The sequence below is a fragment of the Jaculus jaculus genome, chromosome 23 (genome assembly GCF_020740685.1).
Source record: "Jaculus jaculus isolate mJacJac1 chromosome 23, mJacJac1.mat.Y.cur, whole genome shotgun sequence".
Lineage (NCBI taxonomy): Eukaryota > Metazoa > Chordata > Mammalia > Rodentia > Dipodidae > Jaculus > Jaculus jaculus.
The window spans coordinates 727501-751433 of NC_059124.1; the positions used below are offsets into that span (position 1 = coordinate 727501).

General features: G+C 45.3%; 1 protein-coding gene across 5 annotated transcripts in view; it reads right to left on the bottom strand.

The window, feature by feature from the left end:
- Grin2b (glutamate ionotropic receptor NMDA type subunit 2B) overlaps positions 1-23933 on the bottom strand; it is a 632026-nt gene that overhangs the window by 380009 nt on the left and 228084 nt on the right. For all 5 annotated transcript variants that reach the window (XM_045139704.1, XM_045139703.1, XM_045139702.1 and 2 more), the window contains one exon: positions 14204-14632. In XM_045139704.1, the coding sequence (XP_044995639.1) occupies positions 14204-14614 (411 nt within the window). In that variant the 5' untranslated portion in view covers positions 14615-14632. The remainder of the gene's footprint in view (positions 1-14203; positions 14633-23933) is intronic.

Consider the following 23933-nt stretch of genomic DNA (forward strand, 5'->3'; position numbering starts at 1 on the left):
TTGCCTCATTCACATTTGTCCCTAGCCTGGTGGGGCCCGGAACAAAGAATGTTGTCTATGAACAGAGCACCCGGAGCGTACATCCAGTGATCACAGAGCTGGGTGAGTTCAGGTCACACTGTTTATAGCTTGTGTCTCTCTGTCTACCTCATTCATTTATTCATTGGTGACTTATTGAATACCATTCCCACATATTAGATCCTAGTATTCACCAGGCCTTTCTGAAGCACCTTTCTTTTTCAATTGTGTTTTTATGTATTTGCAAGCAGAGAGAGAATGAGGATGAGTGCCCCAGAGCCTCGTGCCACTGCAGGCTCTAGACACACGGTGCACTTTGTGCATCAAGCCTTACGTGGGTACTGGGGAATCAAACCCAGGCTGGTCGGCTTTGTAAAGCAAGCATCTTTAACCACTGATAACTGTCCCCAGTCCCCAAAGCAATTTTAATAGCCTTATTTAATACGATAAGAAGTAGAATCTCTTTGTGCTTTAAAGATACGGAAAGTAAGGCTCAAGGAAGTGTAAGAATTGCCCAAGGTCATACAATAAATGGGAAGTGAAGCCAGAAAGCAGCCTAGGCAATAGTTTCTGGCATTCCCCTTCTTTTTTTAATATTTTATTTTTATTTATTTATTAGCAAGAGAGAGGGAGAGAGAATAGGCATGCCAGCGCCTCCAGCCACTGCAAATGAACTCCAGACACATGTGCAACTGTGAATCTGGCTTATATGGGTCCTAGGGAATTGAACCTGAGTCCTTTGGCTCTGCAGGCAAGTGTCTTAACCACTAAGCAATCTCTCCAGCCCAGTATTCCCCTTCTTAACTAAGGTGTGTTATTAGTTTTCTTGGGATTCTGGAACAAATTAGTACTACAATGCTACTCCAAATGACAACATGTGCTCTCCTTGATCCGGAGAACAAAGCCTGAAATGGAGATGTCAGTAGGGTCATCTGTTGAAGACTCTCAGCAGCTGGTGGCTCTCTTGGCTTGTGGCTCAGTAACTCCAGCCTCTCCTCTCTTTATATAGCTTTTTCCTCCTAGCCTATGTCTTCCCCTCTTCTGTCTCTTAGAAGGTCACTTGTCACTGAATTTTAAGACCCACCCAAATGATTCAAGATGATCTCATCACGAGATCCTTCATTACATTTGCAAAGACCCTTTTTCCAAGTAAGGGCACAGTGATGGATAATTTTTATTGTCAACTGAATCCCATGGAGATGGGTGAGACACACCAATCTGGGTGTCTGTGAGGGTGTTTCCAGTAGAGTTAGCTGAGGGGAGAAGACAAACTGTCAGCGTGGGTGGCACCATCCCATCAGCCGGGAACACAGACAGAGGAGAGGGGGAGAAGTGAAAGCCAGCCCAGAACCAGCACCATCCCAGGGCCCCTGGCCCACCACCATGTGAACTGTTTTGCCATCCCTACCATGATAGACTGACGTCACTGAAAGTGAAAGCCGGAAGAAAACTTTCCTCCCTTGAGCTGTTTCTGTCAGATATATTGCTGCGTTGATTAAAAATAGCTAACGTAGTACCATTTACAAGCTAGCTATCGCATTTTTAACTTTTTTGTGGGATGAAGGGCTCAAGGTAGAGTCTCGCTTTAGCCCAGGGTGACCTAAAACTCATTCTGTAGTTCCAGGTTGGTCTCAAACTCAGTGATCCTCCTACCCCTGCCTCCTGAGTGCTGTGATTAAAGGTATGTGTCACTATACCCAGCTATTTTTAACTTTTTAAAAAATTTTATTTATTTTTATCCTATTTTAGAGACAGAGAGAGAAGATTGGTGTGCCAGGGCCTCAGCCACTACAAAGAACTCCAGGTTCTTGCGCCACCTAGTGGAAATGTGTCACCTTGCACGTTTGTGTGTCTCACCTTTGTGTGTCTGGCTTACTTGGGATCTAGAGAGTCAAACATGGGTTCTTAGGCTTCACAGGCAAGCACCTTAACTGCTAAGCCATCTCTCAGCTTTTATACATGTAGATAATGTATTTTGATCATAATCCCCTCCCATTACCTTTTCTTATCTCTCTCCCCAACCTATTTCCACTGAACCCTTCTTCTTTCCAACTAGTTCCTTTCCTACTTTGATGTCTTTTTTTCTCTTTTTGCCTTTTGCCATCATCCATGACAGATTGTTGATGGGCCTAATATTATGCAAGTGGTGATAGTCTCTTAGAGGTCATGCCCAAGTGACAAAGCACTCTTCCCCATCCTTTAGCTCTTACATTCTTGCTGCCCCTCTTCCACAGCGTCCCCTGAGCCTTGAAGGAGGTGACATAGATGTCTCTTCTAGTGCTTAGCATGCAACAGTCACGTTTGCTTGGCATACTGGTAAGTTTTGAGTCTCCCCAGCAGTGAACATCAACTGCAAATAGAAGCTTCTTTGACCAAAGCTAAGAGCAGCCCTACTCTATGCTAACATAAATATTCAGAAGGTAATTTGACGAGCACCACAAGACAGGATATATCTTTTTGAGATCACCATTCAGCCAACCACAGTGTGCATATAGAATGGACAGTTCAATGCGTGTCCGTTTTTAAACATAGCTGTTGCTATGCATCAGATAGCGTGGTCTGCACTGGGAATACACAAGTTATTAAGTCCCACAAGGACAGACAGGTGAATGGGCAATAAGAAAGTAAAACACAAGTGGAATACACAAGAAAAGGTAAATTCTATGAGGTAGGAGTCAGGAAAGGATTCCTGGGTGAAATGTCAGACTTGTCTTGGGCAGGTGTCTCGGGGGGGGGGGGTGCTGGGTGACAAAGGACAAGGGCACCCTAAGGAGAGTGGAGGCAGCAGAGAGAAAGGCAGAGAGCTGTAAACTAGCAAGGACCATTTGGGGAGCTGTAAATAATTTAGTGTGGCATGACATTGGTGTTTGAGGGCAGGGAGGCTAAGAGAGGTCCTGAGGAGGCAGCCCGGCGTGTGATCAAAGAAGATGTCATATTCCAAGCTGTGGGAAGCCCGAGCAGAGTTCTCGGTGAAAATGTAACCATCCGACTTGAGACTAAAGAATCACAGGTGAGCACGTTTGTGCGGCAGTACTGGCAAGAGACAGCAAGCAGCAGCCCTGTAGTCACACAGCACCCGTGGGGTGCGGGATGACCAGAGAGATCCTGGGGTAAATGGTGGGGCTACCAGAGCTCTGCTATTGCCTTGGGGGATGGGAACGGTCGGGACTGATTCTAAGACTGCTAACTCCTTTCTGAGAGCCCTCTTGGTTTGTACATTTCCCACTCCTTGCTATTGTGGTTCTCTATCTCCCTAATTCAATCTTAGCCCCTTATCCTCTCCACTTGCTCTGATTACCCCTCAAATGGTCATGCACCCAAGCTTCTGCCCCAACACCCTTCTCTTCTCCTTCTCCTGTTCCCTGAGCTTCATATACTCTCTCCCTACAAGTGAGCACATTATATAACCTAACATAACAAACGTCCATCCAGTCGCTCTAACTCCGAAGCCGTCGCTGGACACAGCCACTCTGACAACTTCCCATGTCCCAAGTTCTATGCATTCTCATTCCCACCATCACCAGATCTGCAGTGAGTGCAATGAGCCTTGTCACCCTAACTTTTGTGACTGACGTTAGAAAGGTCACCAGTGTGCAGGGAGATAGAAGGTCAAGGCCATCTCAAAGATGCATTGAATTTGGCATTTTGGAGAAAGTGACAGATGGAAAAGTAAAAGACTACAAATTAAGGCTTTTTGAAAAACTACAAATTCAAATCCTTTTTAAGGCTGAAAACTGGAAAAATAAATAGGTGGAAAGAGGGAAGAAGAGTGAACATCAAGGAAGACTCTCACATGGGCTTGCTTATTAAAATGACTGTGACTTGAGTGTGCTTTTGGGACACTGAGATACGTTTCAAAGAAAGTGGAGTTAATGCTCTGGGAAACATTAGTCTTAAATGTGGTAAAACTAGTACGTGTTACAGGATACTTCAGATGCCTTGTGTCTTGGTTTTAAGTGCTTGTGAAGTGCATGCACATGCACGCATACACACACACACACACACACACACACACACACACACAAGGCATACATACACACATACAAGTCCTTATGACAACCAATAAAAACATTCATATGTGGGCCTGAAGAGATGGCTTAGCAGTTAAGATGCTTGCCTGCGAAGCCTAAGGACCCATGTTCAACTCTCCAGATCCCATGTAAGCCAGACACACAAGGTGAGGCAAGCACAAGGTCGCACATGCCCACAAGGTGTGCAAGCGTCTGGAGTTTGATTACAGTGGCTGAGGCCTTGGAGTGCCAATTCTCTCTCTGCCCCCCTCTCCCTCCCTCTCTAAAATTAAAAAGAAAAAACCACAAAACAATGTTCATATATGATTTCAAACATCTCCCAAGAATCCCTAAAAGGAAAGATTCCGGGAAGAAGGAATATGTTTATATTTAAGGGGACAAAAGAAAACAACAACTTATAGGCAAGATTCCTAGCTCTAGAGCATGACTTCTTTTTTTTTTTTTTTTTTTTAAAGGAGCATTCTGGCTTTAATTCTGGTCACATAGCTATTCCATATAACTACTGATTGCACCATTTAAAAATTTTATTCTATTCATTTCTGAGAGAGAGAAAAACAGATAGACAGATATAATGGGGGTACCAGGGCCTTAATCTGCTGCAAACGAACTCCAGATGCATACACCTCCTTGAACATCTGGTTTACATGGGTCCTGGGGAATCAAACCAAGATCCTTCGGCTTTGCAGGCAAGCACCTTAACTGCTAAGCCATCGCTCCAGCCAAGAATTGTTTTCAAATAAATGGCTTTATGATTTAACATAGTAGATGTTGGATTTGTATACCTGATTTATATATCTATAAACCCAGGGTCACATAAAAATTTCTCAGGCAAAAAGGTTCCCACAAGGAGCCATGCTCACAAAGACTTGTGAGGATTTGAGAGAAGGATCCCGAAGACGTATCTGGCTTGAGGCAGGAGAAATGTGACATGCTTGGACTGGAGAATCAGGAGAACATTAGTTGAATTCCCAGTTGTCACTTTCATTTGAGAGCCACTGTCAAAGCCATTCCCACCCCTGTCCTCTTGCCAGCGCTGAGACGAGACCCCGGCAGGGCTGTGGTGGGACCGACATTGTTTGGGAGGCTGCGGTCAGGACGTGGGGAAGACGCTTGCTGAACTAAAACCCCTTACACGTCTTCCTTCCTTGAATGTGGGTTATGATGGCTTTAGCAAAGACAAGCAGCTTCCCAACCAAGGCAAAGATGGCAAGAAAAGCCCACTCGGAAGCTCTTTCACCTCTGAGTTACGGAGCTGCCTCTCGGGGGGGTCTGTACCCAGACTCCTTTGCCAACGACACGCCCTTGCCTCACCAGTATGGACAACCACGTTCTGGAGCTCATGGGAAACTAGCCTCTTCGACTTACAGTTTCTGCATTTTCAAGATGGACACAAACATTGCCTCATAAATTCAACGAAAACATAGGATTGAGATAACCTATATGAGGTGACTGAATGACTAGCTGGAAAAAGTAACCGTGATCAATGGTCAATGTTCGCCTTTCCCATTGCAACTACATAAATCATTAAGACTTCTTTGTGCATATAAAAATTATAGTTATCACCTTTTCTTTTTCTCAGGAAAAAAAGGGATAAAATGCCTTAAAAGTTACTCTGCTGCATGGTGTGTCCCTAAACTTCAAAATCAAAATAGATGTCATATGTATGTATAATTTTGAATTAAATGCAGATGTAACATGTAATATCAACAATAAGTCTCAAAGTCAGGGTGTCTAGAAATTATAATACAAAGACATTTTACCAATATTTATCTACTAGAAACAGGTTAGTATCATTTATTAACTTACTGTCTCCCTATCTCTGTAGCAGACTACTACTTAGGAATATGATGTGTGTGTGAGTGTGTGTAAGAGAGAGGGAGAGGGCTGGAGAGATGGCTTAGTGGCTAAGCACTTGCCTGCGAAGCCTGAGGACCCCGGTTCAAGGCTCAGTTCTCCAAGACCCACATTAGCCAAATGCACAAGGGGGCGCACGCATCTGGACTTTGGTTTGCAGTGGCTGGAGGCCCTGGCACGCCCATTCTCTCTTTATATCTGCCTCTTTCTCTCTCTCTGTCGCTCACAAATAAGTAAAAATTAAAAGAGAGAGAGAGAGAGAGAGAGGGAGAGAGAGAGAGAGAGTTCAGGCACGTGTGTGATGGAATGCCTATGGAAGGGAGAGGACAACTTTAGGGTGCTGGTCTCCCCTCCCATCTCCTCTGATGCAAGATCTCAAGTAGTTCATCCCTTCACTCACTAGATTACCTGCCTCTCCTTTTTTCTTCCTTCCCCAGAGCTTCCAGCAGATTCTTCTGTCCCCACTTCCCTTCATGCTCACAGGCATGACTTGGATTACAAACGCCTACCATGGTGTCTGGCTTCTCACACAAGTGCTGGGCTTCCAAACTAGCTCCCCAGGCTTTACTGCAGCCAGCGCTTTATCCACTGACCCCTCACTCTTCTTTTTCTTATAGATGAACACCCTTGATCATGAAGGAAAAGACTATTTTCTTCGGCTGTGCCATTTCCTGTGCTCTAGATTTGTCCTCGTTGCTGATTTCCTATGTGTATCAGCTTGTGGAAATCACATGTCTCTGCTTGGAGAACTGGGACATCCTGTCAGGTCACCCCCAATAATAACATCACCATATAGACAGTCCACTGAGCCAGGCTTCAACCGTCAAGCCTAGACTAAAGAAAACTAATATTCCAAGTGCTTCCTTTTCGATCCCAGAGGATGTGGGCAAGGACTGATGTAGGAACCTGCAAGGGGGCAGTCATGGGAGGATTGGTGTTAACTAAGCTTTCCTGTCCTAAACAACCACGTGTGGTTTTGTGCCCCTTTGGAGGTATTGAAACTCAGCAAGTTTGTACAGCTCAAGATCACTAGTACACAAGATCACCAGGCTGACCCAAGTCAACTGGCTCAAAGTTTGCAGTCTCCTCCCTCAGCCAGTGCCCTCTTCCTCACACTCTGTTGCTTTCCTGAAGGGGGTGAGGAGCGATGCTCGTGCGGAACTGTCCAGGAAGGAGCACCTTTCTTTACTTGGAATGCTTAAATCTTCAGTTTCTTTTACAACCACTAAAATTGTTGCCTAGACTTCAAGTGTCCATCCAATCTCTTTAAATCCCACTTTCACATCGAGGATTTAAAGACTGAAGGGAGGGTTGGAGAGATGGCTTAGCAGTTTAGGTGCTTTCCTGATCCAGGTTCAATTCCCCAGGATCCAGGTAAGCCAGATGCACAAGGTGGCGCATGCGTCTGGAGTTCACTTGCAGCAGGTGGAGTCCCTACCATGCCCATTCACTCTGTCTCTGGCTCAAATATATAAATAGAAATTTACAAAATTTTAAATCCCGTTGTCAAAATAAAGGGTATGTGGGACAAGCAGAAACACGTTCTGTGACAGCAGAAATTCCAGAGTGCACAGTTGAGGGCGACACCTGTGCAATTGCCCATGCCTCAGAAAATGAATGGCCTCCCATCTCCCCCCCCCCCAGGAAGAAGAGAATACTGGAGAGCAGCAGCTCAATCCCAGGCAGGCGATCCTAGCCTGCCTTACATCCTTTTACCTCGTCAGTGGGTGACGTGGGGGTAAGTGTGGAGGCCCAGCGTCTGTGGGTTCAGAATTCAAGCCATCACTGTCCTCCTGCAGGAAGTGACTAGTGGATTCACGACCCCATAGCAGCTGACGGTTGTCATTACCTCACAAGACCTGTGCTCTCGTGAGCCATCAACATTTCTGCACAGATGACGGAGCAGGGAAAAAAGAAAAAAGAGACAGCACAGTAGGAGAAAGAAAAGAAGGTAATGAAGGCGGGATTATGGCCCAATTATAGTAAGTGCATGTATGAAAATTCTCAATAAACAGAAGGAACTCAGCTCCATGATTGTCTGGCTATGGTGCTTTATCAACCCATCTGGTTTCTCCATCCACAGAAAGAAAATTCTACTCCTTGCCTCACAGGCTCACATCAAAGTTAAAAATGAGCCAGGCATGGTGGTGCACGCCTTTAATCCCAGCACTTGGGAGGCAGAAGTAGGAGGATCGCCATGAGTTCAAGGCCAGCCTGGGACTACAGAGTGATTTCCAGGTCAGCCAGGGCTAGAGTGAATCCCTGCCTCGAAAAACCAAACATAAATAAATAAATAAAAAGTTTAAAAATGCTCATAGCGTGGTGCATTAGAGAGCTAACATAGGTGAACCTGCTATATTAGGTTCCCTCACTCCCTCTCACGTCTCCTACCTCTGCATCAGAAATCTGTTCTTTCAAGTAATCCTACCACATCACGTTTTGTTTCTGGAGTCTTCTGCCCTAGGGAATACCGTGTCTCAAACAACTGAAAGCAAGGTAAAATAAATAAATAAATAAATAAACTAAGAGACATCAGAATTAAGGTGAGAAGCTATAGAGTAAAGGCATATGTAACGTGGCCGTATTTTAAGAGGGGGGTGCATAGGGTGGTCATAGGATCAAATGGAAGACAGGAGTCTGCTCATGGCATTGTTCACGATTGCAGGCACATCTGTTTTCTCCAAACAAATCGCCATTAAGCGCAGGTAGGGGAGTGAAGTGGGTACAGGGTGAGGAAGAGGTCAAAAAGTCGGGTCTGTCAGCTAGTGTGTTAAATTCTTAGCTGCACAGAACATGAGGTGCTCAATAAAGCTCCACTTATCAACTGAGCAGTGGAGGAAGAAAAGACGCATCAACTGACTCCCTAGTGAGAGTGTGCATGGCTTTCACGAGGAGAAGGTCGCAGACCCCACACTTCAGACTCAGCCCTTCACTCTGCTCAAGCCCGCCCATCCCAAACCCCAACCCTGACCAGGCCCACCCTTTCCTCCCCCACCCGCCAGCGCAGGGCGCGAGGGGCTCCTCCTTCCTCTCGCCTGGCTCGGCTGTGGCATCATCTTTCTCTTTTCTGCCCTGTTTCCTGCCCGAGACATGGGCGCTCTTTCTGCTGCCAGTAACAGAACAATTTTCAGGGGCTCTGGCATCTCCTGCCGCCACTCTCTGCTTTCTTAACCCCAAGCGTCCTTCTCCACAGTGCCAGTGCAACATTTTTACTTTCTTTTTTATCTTCAGAATGTTTCTTTTTTATCTTCAGAATGTTTGTCGTAAATGTCACCGAAGTGATCTGATTGCCTAAATTTCCAGAGCTCATCAGAATGGAAACGAAAACTTGCGACTTGTGATTCATAATTCCATGCCTTGTGAAGTAAAATTGTGCTCAAAAAGCATGGATTTCAAAAACGTGCATTTCTGGGAGCTGATTCGCAGTTCCACTTCAACTGTGAGCTGGGACATGCCAGGGTTAGTCACTTGGCATCTGTGGGCTAAAATATGAAAACTCAGGAGAGAAAGGGCTCGGTAAGAAGTGGGAAAAGATCTAGCCTTAGTTCATTATTTGGTTTCAGGTGGGCATCCTAAATCCAGAATCTCAGGGAGAATGAAGGCAATTACAAGAAGGCAAAATAAAATAGGTTCTTTATTCTCAGGTGGGAAACAGCCAACAAAGGACCTCATACATTTTTAAGCATTTTTAAGTTCCTATTCTAAACGGTCTTCGGAACAAGTACTTTGCCCTGAAGTTTTTCTTCGACTCGGCCCTTCACGGCCATGGCAGGCTTTCATCCGCCAGCGAACCTCAACTCCAGGCCAGGACAGGCTGGAGGCTCCAGCCCCGCCCTCCAGAGCCCTTGGCCAGACTTTCTCCAGAGCTTTCTTCTTCACTGTTGATCTGAGGCACTTGGTGAGGTGTGTACTATTTATCACTGACTCCTCAACATCCCCAGCAATGAGCCCATTATTTGTCCTCACTACATCAAAAGAAATCAAGGATGAGGGCAACACGCTGGCCGTGAGGCAGGGTCACGTGGCTGGGAAGTGGTGGCAGAGAGGTCTGCTCAAATGCCAACTTCCAACCTCCTAACAGCTCTGCTCTGCTACTGCCGAAGCACAAAGTACATTTCCCCACTGAAAAGTATTGAAAACTGCCAACAAACGTTTTGTGATTAACTAGCATATGCAAAAAGCAAATGGATATGATTCTTTCTTTTTCTTTTTTTTTTTTGCTTTTTCAAGGTAGGGTCTCACTGTAGCCCAGGCTGACCTGGAATTTACTATGGTGTTTCAGGGTGGCCTCAAACTCACAGCGATCCTCCTACCTCTGCCTCCCGAGTGCTGGGATTAAAGGTGTGTGCCACCATGCCCGGCTGGATATGATTCTTTATACCAGTGGTCACTTCTAAACATCGACACCTCCTTGATGGAATATAGGAATTTTTTTTTAAAGTTTTTAGGTTCACTATTTATTTATTTATTTGAGAGCGACAGACACAGAGAGAAAGACAGATAGAGGGAGAGAGAGAGAATGGGAGTGCCAGGGCTTCCAGTCATTGCAAACGAACTCCAGACGCATGCGCCCCCTTGTGCATCTGGCTAACGTGGGACCTGGGGAACCGAGCCTCGAACCGGGGTCCTTAGGCTTCACAGGCAAGCGCTTAACCGCTAAGCCGTCTCTCCAGCCCTGGAATATAGGAATTTTATCCCTGTAATGCAGCCTGCCACAGAACACTGAGAAAGTGGATCTTAGTGTAAGCAAGCAAACAAAAAGAGGGCTGGATAGATGGCTTAGTGGTTAAGGCACTTGCCTATAAAGCCAAAGGACCCAAGTTTGATTCCCTAGGACCCACATAAGCCAGATGCACAAGGTGGCACATATGTATGGGGTTTATTTGGAGGGCTAGAGGACTTGGTGTGCCCGTTATCTCTCTCTCTCTCTCCCTCTCTCTCTCCCTCTCTAATAAAGAAAAGAAAAACTTTAAAAGCTTGGGTATGACCTGTCTCCTAGAAGGGAGAAGTTTTATATATCATTCTTCAGATGGTCAATGCAAGTCACAAATACAGACACACCACCAAATATCTTGGAGTTCCTGCAATCAGTTCCACAGTTCAGACCCTTTGTCCTGTTGCCCGACTGTGGATTCGGTTGTTAGGCATGTACTCATTCCACATTTACACATATATCATGATACTTAAAAGTGCACTTCTGGGCTGGAGAGATGGCTTAGCTGTTAAGGCTCTTGCCTGTGAAGGCTAAGGACCCATGTTCCATCTCTTTCCAGATCCCCCATAAGCCAGACACACCAAGGTGAGGCAAGGTAGCACATGCCCACTAGGTGGTGCAAGCGTCTAGAGTATAATCGCAGTGGCTGAGGCCCCGGTGTGCCAATTCTCCCTCTCTCTCTCTCTCTCTCTCTCTCTCTCTCCCTCTCTCTCTCTTTTTCTCTCTCTCCCTCTCTCTCTCCTTCTCAAAGAAGAAAATTAAGAGGCACACTTCTATTTGTAAACAAGCCAACCTGGCCTCAGATTGTTGAAGTGTTTTATTTATTGAAATATGTTCCAAAAACTTCTCTCCCTGGGACCTGGACACTCTTTTCTTCATCTTCATTCAAATCTCCTGAGCCTGTGAACACTCCACTGCACACTCCCCGAGAATCTCTGCTGTCCTGTCAATGCCTTTGGTCCTGTGACATCCCCTCTGCAGCCACCATCAAAACCCTAGTGACAGAGCCTCTAATTTTCCAGCTACCAAGATCTTCTTTCTTTTTCCTCCTGCCTTTCTGAAATACTTTGTGTCAAAACCAGGTTAGATATTTAGGGAATGTTAGGAAATTTTCTAGCAATCACTGAGCTCTTCCTTTTATTGATTTACAGAGGAAAATGCAAGATAGGCGTTTAGATGCATTTGCAAAGGAGACAGGATGAAGGGAGAAGTAAACAGTGTGGGAGCTGGAAGAGCCACCTTACAGGAGTCAGTAACACCTCTGACCCCTGGCAGGCAGAGCCCAGCAGGCTCTCTGGAACTGCGCCATGCATGGGCTCGATAACCCTTCCCGTAGCGAGCCTCCTGCATTGCCTGAATTTGAATCAAGTGATAGATGACTTCCCATCAGATGGCATCCCCTCAATGCCACAATAGAAAGGAGAGGGTAGCATGGTTGATAACTTCACTGGCCTCATCATTTCTTGACGGACAATGGAACACAGAACCCTTTCACTTGGCAACACAAGTTAAAGTGTAGTTGCCACTTCCTGTAAGCCATTCGGGAATTGTTATTTAATCTCTGAGCCTCAGAACCCTACCAGCAAGAGAGACATAAAACAATGCCACTCAGCTTGCTAGGTAGTGAAGAGTATTGAATAAAATAATGTATGAGGGTTGGAAAGATGGCGTAGCATCTCTGCAAAAGCCTGCAAAGCCCAAGGACCCAGGTTCGAATCCCTGGACCCACATAAGCCAGATACACATGGTGGTGCATGCGTCTACAGTTCATTTGCCGTGGCTAGAGACCCTAGTGTGCCCATTCCCTCTCTCCCCTTGAAAATAAATAAAAATAATTTAATTTTTTAAGTTAATGTGTGAAAACTCTAACTGTCAAACATACACTGAACATTCTGAAAGCACCAAGTTTACATCAGGGAGCATGAACCCAAGTTCTACCAACATTGTATTTCAGCTCATTGTTTTATATTCAGGTTGAAAATAATCTGCAAGAGGTGTACCCCCAGTCAACTTAGGTGCAGCCCCCTACCCAAGGGCAATGACCCAGGCTGCGGGATAACCCAAACAAGCAGTGACAACCAAACAATCGTGTCTATCTGTTATGCTCTCAAATGCATTATGCACTTGTTTATAATTTTAAAATTAAGTTCTTAGCCATGCCAGAAGTATTTCAATGCGACTGTGCCCTTAGAGGACCACAAATACAGTAAAATAATAAATCATAATTTAGTAGGAACTGCAGTGTTTTAAAACCATGTTAACCTGAAGAAAACACTCAGTGAGTTTTACCTCAATCCACGTATTTTCCATTCTAAATTCATGTCACTTCTTGTAGCATAAACTACTGTTCTCAGCACGTTTTATAACCTCTGCATGTGAATGCGAAAACACTCCTCTCCCAGTACGCTAGAGTTTCTTCACTAACTGCTTTCCACTTGACCTTCCCTAGACTGAATCAAGGGAGGCTGAACCAGAAGCTGGTCATCTCCTCCTGATGCCGACAGAGGGCGATAGTGGTCACACCCCTGCTGAGCCACTGGGCAGTTCTTGGCCAGCCAGAGAGCATGTGGTCCTCCTGCGTGGGGCTCTGGAGCACTTACAAACATCCTTGACCCCACAGCACGTCTTCTAAGTCCAAAACTAAAGGCGGTCTGGAAAGTGATGATATGAAGAAGTCTAGGATAGAGTGCTAAGGTGGAAACGATCCTTGAAAACCCAAAGTGATGACAGATGGGTCACATTACCCCAGAGGTGCTTCACGCTAAGATGCGGTGACTGGAAGGGGCAGGCGTGAGAAGGAGGCGCGAGTCAATAAAGCAAGCACAACTAACCAAGCAACAATAACTAAAAACAAAAAAACGTAAAAACAAAACATCTTTTCTGTAGTTTGAGGCTAAGTACCAATACCAGATGACAATCAGTCTGTCATTCCCATTGATGCAGGAGACAGACGGCATGACGGGAGGGGCTAAAGACAACGGTTTCCAGCCTCAGCTGTACAGTCAAGTCTCCACGTGCAGCACGCACGGTGAGAACCGCTGTCTTCTGATCTAAGATGGCGAGAACTCGGCTGCTGTGGTGCAAGAGGGTCGGATCCACGTGAGCGTGCAGCTAAACGGATGCATGTGGCTACCCGCGACATTTGTGTATTCGGGGACACTGAGTACTCTTTGAAACCAGTCTGGGAGAGAACATACACTAGCCTGGATGAATAAAGGGTGCCTTAGAGCATTGAATGAGCTATTTCATGAACCTATTTGATCTGTTTGATGCGTGCGTGCGTGCGTGCGTGTGTGTGTGTGTGTGTGTGTGTCACAGCTACACATTTCAACTTCTCTCGGCATCTTGCTAAGCCCATTACAAAGAAATGCACATACAAATCCGTTCTAAACTCTCCAAACTCCTGCACAGTACGATCTTTCTGTCCTGGTCATCACCAAACACTTTTGACCAGTTCCTGGTGTATCCATTCACTCAGGGTACCCTGCTTGATTTGCATCTTTAGCAACTCAATTTTGCCTTCAAGCCAACGTCTCACTGGAGGTTCATTTCAGCCCGCCCCTCTTTTTTCTTTCTTTTTTTCTACCTTATCTGCCATGATCATTGAGGAGCCCCCGTGGATTCCCAGGATGGGCGTGAGAGTCTGGGCAGAAATGAAGTCGAGGATCTGGGCGATGGCTTCCTGGTCTGTGTCGTCAGCAAACACCACGCCCTGGATCTTCCTGTCGGACATGAGGTCGCAGATGCGCGTGATGATGCTCTTTGGGTCGGTCTCGTTCATGGCCACCAGCTCCACTCTGGGCACCACGGACAGATGGTGGAAGTCATCTTTCTCGTGGGCATCTTTGATGGCCACCTCGTCTGAAGTGCCCACCAGGATGACAGCGATGCCAATGCTGGGGGCGCTCTTCTGGGACCGCGCTCTGCTGCCCGACACGGCCAGGACAGCCAGCACCAGCCAGAACTTGGGCGCGCAGCACGCCGCTCTGGCCTTCATCTTCGACTCGTCGACTCCCTGCACACAAGAAGGGAAAGGATGGTGAGAACATGGACCCCCACGCCACACAACTTGTCTTCTAAACAGCTCAACCCCAGAGTCAAGGACCTTGGTCCTTCTGCCGACCATCAAACCCATCTTCTAACGACCAGCTCGGGGCCTCTTAGCTCTGGTGTCTGCTCAATAGGATGAGAGGACAAGGAAGCTTCTGTTGCAATAGCCGTCAGCAAATAGACAGAGACAAATGAGAAGGTGGGGTGGCCATGCCAAGTGCTCACAGACAAGGCTTTGCGGGATGGGGGCTCGCTATTGCTGGCGACCCTTGGCACTCTGGTTATAACCCATCCTAGAGCTCCTCTTGGCAGAGACCTGGCCAAATGAGGAGCAAAAGTGGTTCAGCAGAGGTTGGCAACAAAATACGGCCTGGGTTAGGTGAATCCAGGCACCGAGGGCCCACGTTCTTGCTGCCTCAGTCCAGCCTTGCGTTTGCCTCCCAGGAAAGGCTTCCACCACCTTTTTAGAGGCAGGTAATTAGTCTCCACGACTAATTAAGGGATCCAATACATGGGCAGTTATTTTAATTGATCCTGAACAATAACCCAGTGGGGAGAAAATAAGAAGAGTTTTATACATGTTGACTCCAAGACTCAAGGAAATTAGTTGGCCTAAGACCATGAACCAAGCAAGGGAAGCAAACTTGAACCCCAATCTTCTGAGCCTGTGTTCCACTGCACGACACAAAACACCCACCCTTCACATCACTTGCTGTGTTTCAAGGAGCAGAAACCTTCTGATTGGCTCGTGCATCAAACTGTGGCAGCTTAAGCAAATACTAGTAGTTGAGTAATGTTAAAGTCAAACTTGAGAAATGAACCCGGGCGTGGTGGCACACACCTTTAATCCCCACACTCAGGAGGCAGAAGTAGGAGGATTGCCATGAGTTCGAGGCCACCCTGAGACTACATAGTGAGTTCCAGGTCAGCATGAGCTACAGCGAGACCCTACCTCAAAAAAAAAAAAAAATTGAAAATTGTTTTAAACTTTTTATAATGTTTATTTTTATTTTTAATTTTGTTTATTTATTTGAGATAGAAAAATAGAGAAGGAGAGAATGGGTGCACCAGGGCTTTCAGCCACTGCAAACAAGCTCTAAACAAATACGCCATTTTGTGCATAAGGCTTATATGGGTCCTGGGGAATCGATCCTCAGTCCTTTGGATTTGCAGGCAATTTAAGCCATCTCTCCAGCCCAAAAATATATTTTTTAAATTTGTATTTATGTGAGAGAGTCAGAGAGAGACACACAGACAGATAGACAGACTGAGAGAATGGGCATGCCAGGGCCTCCAGCCACTGCAAACACACTCCAGATGCATGTTCCACCTTGTGCATCTGGCTTATGTGGGTCCTGGGGAATTGAACCTGGGTCCATGGCTTTTCAGGCAAACAGCCTAACTGCTAAGCCATCCCTCCAGCCCAATATTTTTATATTACTTCTAATGACATCATGTAGCAATAACTTCCAGAAATGGCTATTTGTATACAACTCATCATCTTTTTCCTACATGAAATTCCTACCTTTTTACTTGCATACACACGCTCCTAAATTTACCTCCTGCAACAGACAAAAGCACTTCTCTGTATGCTCCTCACCATTCTGCCAAAGCCTGACTTATGTTAATAGAACGGGTCCTGCACATGCTACTGTGGTCCAAGAAGTTATTTCTTACATATCCCCTATACATTGGGCACAACTTGTTGGGTATTTTCCTCATGAAATCTCTTTGGTCCTCATGGGAGCTCCTTAAATTAAACATTTATTCCCATTTCTCCAGTGGCAAAACTGAAACTTAAAAGAGTTACGTAAATGTCTGAGGTCAATGACATTACAATACCAGAATACCAATAGATAGACGTAGCATTGCTATTCTCCAAGAAAACATCCTACAAACTGCAGCTGGAAGCAGAACAGGGGATCCTCATGCTTCTGCTCTAAGGACAGCGCTCGACCGAAGACGCAAACGCAGCTTCGTGCCTCCTGCTTACGTGAAAAGCAGGTGAGATATTAGGGACCTAAAAACCTGAGAGTTTGGCTAACAAAAAGTAAAACATAAAATAAAATAAGATGATAGTGAAGGTATTGAACAAAGAAAGATGTGGAAGTCTGGAAGCTGGGCACAGGCTGACCACAGAGGGCATTAATGATTCGGGAGAAGGATGCGGGGACATTTTGTGGCTGAGGAAGCACAAAATCCAATCCAGTTCTTGGCAGAAAACCTCGTGGAAGCCTCTCTGTTGTAGTCATCCTTCAACACTGCCAGGACGGAGGCCTGCGTCGACCACCTTGCCTCTCGCCAACGAGTACCACCAGTAGCTGGGTGCCCACACCGGGCGCAGCCCGCTCTGGTCCGTGTGCCCGCGGTGGGGAGACACGGCTGACTCCACGCGCCTCGCAAATCTCTACCGATGGCCTGCGCGGGCGCTACCCGAGCGAAACTGCGTCCTCCCAGAGTTTCAAAGATGGCAACGGGCTGCAGCGACTTGAGCAGCACCGAGTCCTCGGAGGAAGACAGCTGGATTTAACACCTCAAAGAGCTGGGGACAAAAATATATATAATGTCTGTTCAATTGCAAGGACTGGATCTCAAGGAGAACCGGAAGATTTAGAATTTGGCAAAACCAATGGCTCACTTCATTCCACAGGGATTGTAATCCTACAGTTACAAGTCCTAAATTAGATTCCTGCACATTCCAAAGCGGTCCACTTGGCCCCTGCAGTTTATCAACTTTAATGCACTCCACGCTCTCCACTTGGAGGTTTTGTTTTCTCTTTCTTCTCTCCTGCCCCTCTATTTCTTCTCACTTAATACGTTATATGCTTTATTATGCAATGGCTGGTGGTGACATTCAAAGAATAGGATCTGGTTTTTACCAAGCATCTCTTTTATACCCAGGGACAGAGCAATGCACTCTAAAAAAACCAATATATTATGGGAGAGATATCACTAACACAGGGACTGCGAGACAAACACAGGCTGGTTTGAATACAAATTCCATTTCAGACACCCAGGCGGGGAGGGTGGTGGCTGAGAGAAAGCATGCAGTCCAAGATAAATGGTGTCATTCCCTTCTTCAGGGAGATCAGGATTCATCTTGATGCGTTTCTCCTTGAAGTTTGCCCCCCGCACCCCCGCAGCACCTCGCCCTCTCCACAAGAACTGGGCATCCCTTCCCTTGGGCTTTCACACAAACCCCTGCATGTCTACCCACTACTTTAAATAGCTAACTACAATTACATGACTATGTGTCTGCTGATCTTAACCAACTGATAGTCTTCAGAGTGTAGACCATCTCAGGTCAGCAATGATTGGCTGAGCACCCTACTACCTTAAAGATAACGCCCCCCCCCCATTCCATAGATTTTTATTTCTTGGGATATAATCCAAGGCTTCTCACATATGCTACACAAATGTCCCATTCCTGAGCTACACCGTCAGACCCATGGCACTGTCTTTGGTGATGAGGATTCAAAACACAAGCTCTACCCTTCAGGGCCACAGAGAACACAGACACTCAAGAAATACCTTGTCTTGAGCTGGAGAGATAGCTTAGCAGCTGAGGTGCTTGCCAGCGAAGTCAAAGGACCCAGGTTTAGTTTCGCAGGACTACATAAAGCTAGATGCACAAGGTGGAGCATGTATCTGGAGGTCATCTGCAGTGGCTAGAGGCCCTGGCGTGCCCGTTCTCTCCCCTCCCTTCTCCCATCTCTCTAATAAATAAATAAAATATTTTTAAAGTGTGTCTCGTTTCTCTTGGCACTGATGGCTGTGACGTTGCTTCATCATAATAGTTAAGAAAGACTCACGTACTGGCTGCCAGTGCTGTTTCTACCGTGGAGCTGTGCTATGACATATGACCATTTTTCTTCCCAGACATTGTAAGTGACGGATGACTTTTAAACTTTGATTGTAACACAGTATTTGACTCTCACAAAAATATAATAGGTGATAAAGATTCCTTATATGTCAAATGAGGAAACCCAATCTAAGAGGCTAAATACATGACCAAGATCATATAGCAAATAAAGGATGGTATAAAGTTTCAAATCCCAGTTTAATCTCTTGCTGAAACCCTTTCCTTTTCTATTCTTGGACTGCCTCTCAGTATGGGTTGATTAAAAAAAAATGAAGAATGAATGAATGAACAAATGAAATTAACAACCTGAGTCTCATATCAAGTGTGTCAGGACAAGAAAGTCACCTAACTACCGTGTCTGTTTCATCATCATCGGCGAAACGAGGATAATGTAACCTAACCTACATCCGGGGAAGGGTTTGTGAAGATCAAATGATCATGTGTACATGGAAGTGCTTTGAAGGGTATAAAATGCTCTGCAGAGGCCAAGGATGTTGCCTTCAAGCTTTCAGAAGCCGTTCAGGAAGCCTAGCTACTTACGACAGCACAGATGACTGTGTGGGAGGTGAGGGTGGGGGAATGTCAGACAGAGACGGGGGCGGGGGCAGATGTTAAGAGGAACCTCACAGGGCGGCGGGGGGGGGGGGGCAAGAGTTATTAGTTCCTTCATGATGGAACTTCCTGGGAGACATGTCATGTGACGGCCTCGGGGTAACATGAGGCTCCAGTAAGAGCTTCCCAGGAAAGTCACAGAACCCCCAGATCCGTTCAGGCCTGGGTCAGGACTGGAGAGCAAGGGGACTCAGCATTGCCAAGCCATGCGATGAGTTCCGGGAGCAGGGGAGAGGAGAGCAAGAGGAAAGTAGGGTTCCGCTGACTATGCGTGGCTGTGGCCTTCTGGCTCCCTAGTGCTTGGGCTGGGTGACCCCTTGGGTGTCCAGCAAGCAGAAGGCCTAAGCTACCCATCTTCCCACTTTAACTGGCGCAGGGCGGGCGCCGCAGGAAACAAAGCAATAAGTCAATCTTTTCTTCATAGAAAACTGGGTCCCAGGACAACCGCAGCAGAAAGCATGAAATGTGATTTCATGGGTAATTTTAAGTCGAAATTTCTAAACACCACTCACTCGCGGATGCTGTCTGGAGTGACTCAATTAAGGAGACTGTGATTGACACGTGATAGTAAAATTAGGATTAAAAGTGGAAGAACTAGGTTAGAGAGATAGCTTAGCCATTAAAGCGCTTGCCTGCAAAATCAAAGGACCCAGGTTCAATTCCCCAATACCCACGTAAAACCAGATGCACAAAGTGATGCATGCATCTGGGGTTTGTTTGCAACAGCTGGAGGCCCTGGCACACCCATTCTCTATCTGTCTCTCTCCTCTCTGCTGCTCTCTGGTTGCAAATAAATAAATAAATATATTTTTTAAAAACCTTAAAATATATATTTTTTAAAATGTGTAAGAACTAACTGGTTATAGTGGCATATGCTTATAATTTCAGCACCCAGGAGATTGAGGCAGGAAAGTCACATGTTTGAGTTTAGCTTTGTCTCACAAGGTAGGGTCTCACTCTGGCCCAGGCTGACCTAGAATTCACTAGGGAGTCTCAGGGGACCTCGAACTCATGGTGATCCTCCTACCTCTGCCTCCCGAGTGCTGGGATTAAAGGCGTGCACCACCACACCCAGCTAAGGGCACATTTTTAAAACTTTTATTATGATTTATTTATTTATTTGAGAGAAGAGAGACAGGCAGAGGCAGAGAGAAGGAAGGAGAGAATGGGCACGCCAGGGCCTACAGCCACTGCAAATGAACTCCAGATGTATATGTTCCCTTGTACACCTGGCTTACCTGGGTCCTAGGGAATCGAACTGAGGTCCTTTGGCTTTGCAGGGAAACACCTGAACTGCTAAGCCATCTCTCCAGCCCAAGGGCACTTTCTATACCACCATGAAGGCCTGAGGATGCCTGAGATTGCCCAAGTTCAGATCTCCAAAATCCATGTAAAGCCGTTGGGTATGGCCATGCACACCTGTAACCCCAGTCTTACAGGGCAACAGAGCGCCGCGAATAGACGGTGCTTGTGGAAGAAATGGCGGAGGTCGGCCCTGGGAGCAGTGCGAGACCCCCGCTCAGACACGAGCAGATAGAAGAACAATGGAAGCGGATGCCTGACTGCCTGCTGCTGCCCCTGCAGGCAAGTCCTGGGGTGCTACGAGAGCACATGCACATACACGCACCACACCCCCACATCCACCCCACCACGTGACACACACATAAGGAAAGTAAAGTTCAAGAGCCATGCTTTGCGTCCAGTTTTCCAAGCCACCAATCAAGAACACTGTGATAGGGGCTGGAGAGATGGCTTAGAGGTTAAGCGCCTGCCTGTGAAGACTAAGGACCCCAGTTTGAGGCTCAGTTCCCCAGGACCCACGTTAGCCAGATGCACAAGGGGGCGCACATTGCTGGAGTTCGTTTGCAATGGCTGGAGGCCCTGGCAGGCCCATTCTCTCTGTCTACCTGCCTCTTTCTCTCTGTCACTCTCAAATAAATAAATACAAATGAACAAAAAAAAAAATTTTTTAAAGAATACTGGGATGCATAGGCCTTACAGCATATCACATGACAGTGTGGGAAAGCAGGAAGTTTCATACAGTGTAAATCAATGGAACTACATGAGTGTGAACTTACCACGGACCAATACAATAACATCTATCAAGAGAGTCATTTCAAGATACAATAAAAGTCAAAGGTGTACCCCTCAAAAGGAACGAGAGATGATGTCACATATTGGCACCAAGAAGATGAAATAATCATGAGTACAGATGAATCTAAAACTATAGGCTTGATATGTAGAAAACGATGGCTAAAATTCCCACGAAAAGACAGACAAATCCAACAGACCAATGATTTTATTAACTAAGATTTGTAAAAAAAGATTTGTACAAGCATGAGCTGAAGCTTGGATGAGTACAGACATCTCAGACATCTAACAAGGCCCACAGCAAACTGCACACTAGTTTTCAGAACATGCAGTATGTAACAATGAGTCAGTGAGTTCCGTAAAATTAAGATGAAACAATGGCCACATTTTTAATAATGTGATTAAATTAGAAGGAGGCCATCCTCATTAGTATAATGGGGAATATCCCAGCCTGCCATCGGAGACACTCAATTCCCCTACACCAATTGAGAGGAAGAGAAAACGAGCAGTTCTTTTCTTTGGGGGCAGAGGAGATGGCTCAGCCTGTAAGAGCACTTTCTGTGCAAGCCTAAGGACCTGAGTTCAATCCCCAGTACCCATGTACGTCAGAAAGAAACTTTTAAAAGAGTTTTAAAAGTCCCATAATCAAGATATTTTTACTTATTTTTATTTATTTGAGAGAGAGAAAGAATGAAAATGGGTGTGCCAGGGCCTCCTGTCACTGCAAATGAATTCCAGACACATGCACCGCATCTGGCCTGAAGTGGGTCGTGGGGAACCAAACCTGGGTCATCAGGCTTTACAAGCAAGCACCTTAACCAGATGAGCCATCTCTCCAGGCGTCAAGCCGTTTTTAAAACACTTCTGATTAAATACCTATGGTTAAAGAGGAAATTAAAGGGAAAAAATTAAACCTTTAGGGTAACAATAAAACACTAAATATGAACATTTCTAGAGTACAACTAAAGTGGTTGAGAGAGAAAACTATACCTTTAATACATCTCTAATTAAACAAAAGATAATGGGCTGGAGAGATGGCTTAGTGGTTAACCACTTGCCTATGAGGCCTAAGGACCCCAGTTCAAGGCTCTATTCCCCAGGATGCACCTTAGCCAGATGCACAAGGTGGCACACACGTCTGGAGTTCGTTTGCAGTGGCTGGAGGCCCTGCTGTGCCCATTCTCTCTTTCTCTCTATCTGCCTCTTTCTCTCTGTGTCTGTTGTTCTCAAATAAATAAATGACCAACAGAAAATTTAAAAAAAAATAATGAAGAAAATACTTTTTAAAAAACACAATAAAAAAAAGAAGAAAAACTAAGGCCAGCCATGGTAGCTCACACCTTTAATCCCAGCACCTGGGAGACAGAGGCAAGCAGATCGCCATATGTTCAAGACCACCCTGATACTACATAGTGAATTCCAGGTCAACCTGAGCTAGAGTGAGACCCTATCTTGAAAAACCAAAAAAGAATAAATAAATAAAATAAAATATGATTGATTAGAACATTTTTTCACTTACTGAACACTTGACAGAGTCAACCCTAAGAAGAAAGGAAATAGTGAAAAAAGGAAAAAAAAAAACACAGTCCGAAGGAAAGGTAACTCAACCAAAACTGGTCCTTCAACTCTGAAAAAGTTCTAAGAAGACAAACAAAGAAACGCACATGAAATGTGTTTCAAAACACAACAACATATACAACAAAAAAATTTTAAATGAAAAAGAATATCATAGTAACTAGTTGATTTCAATTTAATGTATAGTATCTAACAAGAAAACAAATGGGAGATGAGATGGAAAAGAGCATAGGAAGTTGAATAAAATGACCCTAAAGGAACATAGCTTGGTTACTGAATTCCCCCAACCCAAATGTACTAAAACCTTGACACCAGCTCACCTCTTTTCTAATCAACTAGCCCACCAGCTTGTCCCTCCCTTTGCAAAACTGTAAGAAAGTAAAGCAGATTCCGTGTGTGTGTGTGTGTGTGTGTGTGTGTGTGTGTGTGTGTGTGTAACTCAGGGGCTTTGCCTGGTAGGTAAGCACTGGACCACTGAGGCACATCTCCAGCCCCTGCAGACTGAATTCATAAGGAAGCAATGAGTCTTGAAATGTGCCTTGCTCACGCGAGTTAAACAAAACAGAAAACGAACAAAAGCTTCATTCTAAGCACAACAACATACAGCCCAGTCCCCTTTCACTTAAGACCAAGAAAGCAAAAATAAAAATATTAGCTAGCCCAAACAAATGGTTTATGTTAAAGTAATCTAATGATAATACAGAGGTGGCTCAACTTTGGAATATATATCCGAAGAATCATACATTAAAGGAGTACAAGAGGGAAAGACGTGTGAATATGCTCAGAACAATGAAGGAAACACACTGGGTGAACTGGAACACCTAACTATATCATTGATGATAAAATAAAGAAAGCTCTTAGATGATGGGAAATAGAACCCCAAACTTTACATGGTCAAGCTACATTACTTTGATCCCATTCCCTTTAACACTGAGATGATGCAATTGATGAATGCTAGTGGAAATTATAATAAATAAAATAAATCAGGAAAACAAAATTTTTAGTTATATTGACTGGTAAAGATTTATAATCCCAGCTCTTCAGCAAAATAAATAAAAAAAGTTCCACAGATAGGAAAGGACAGAGGAAAATGGCTTTATACAAAGTTAATACAGCTGTCTAAATA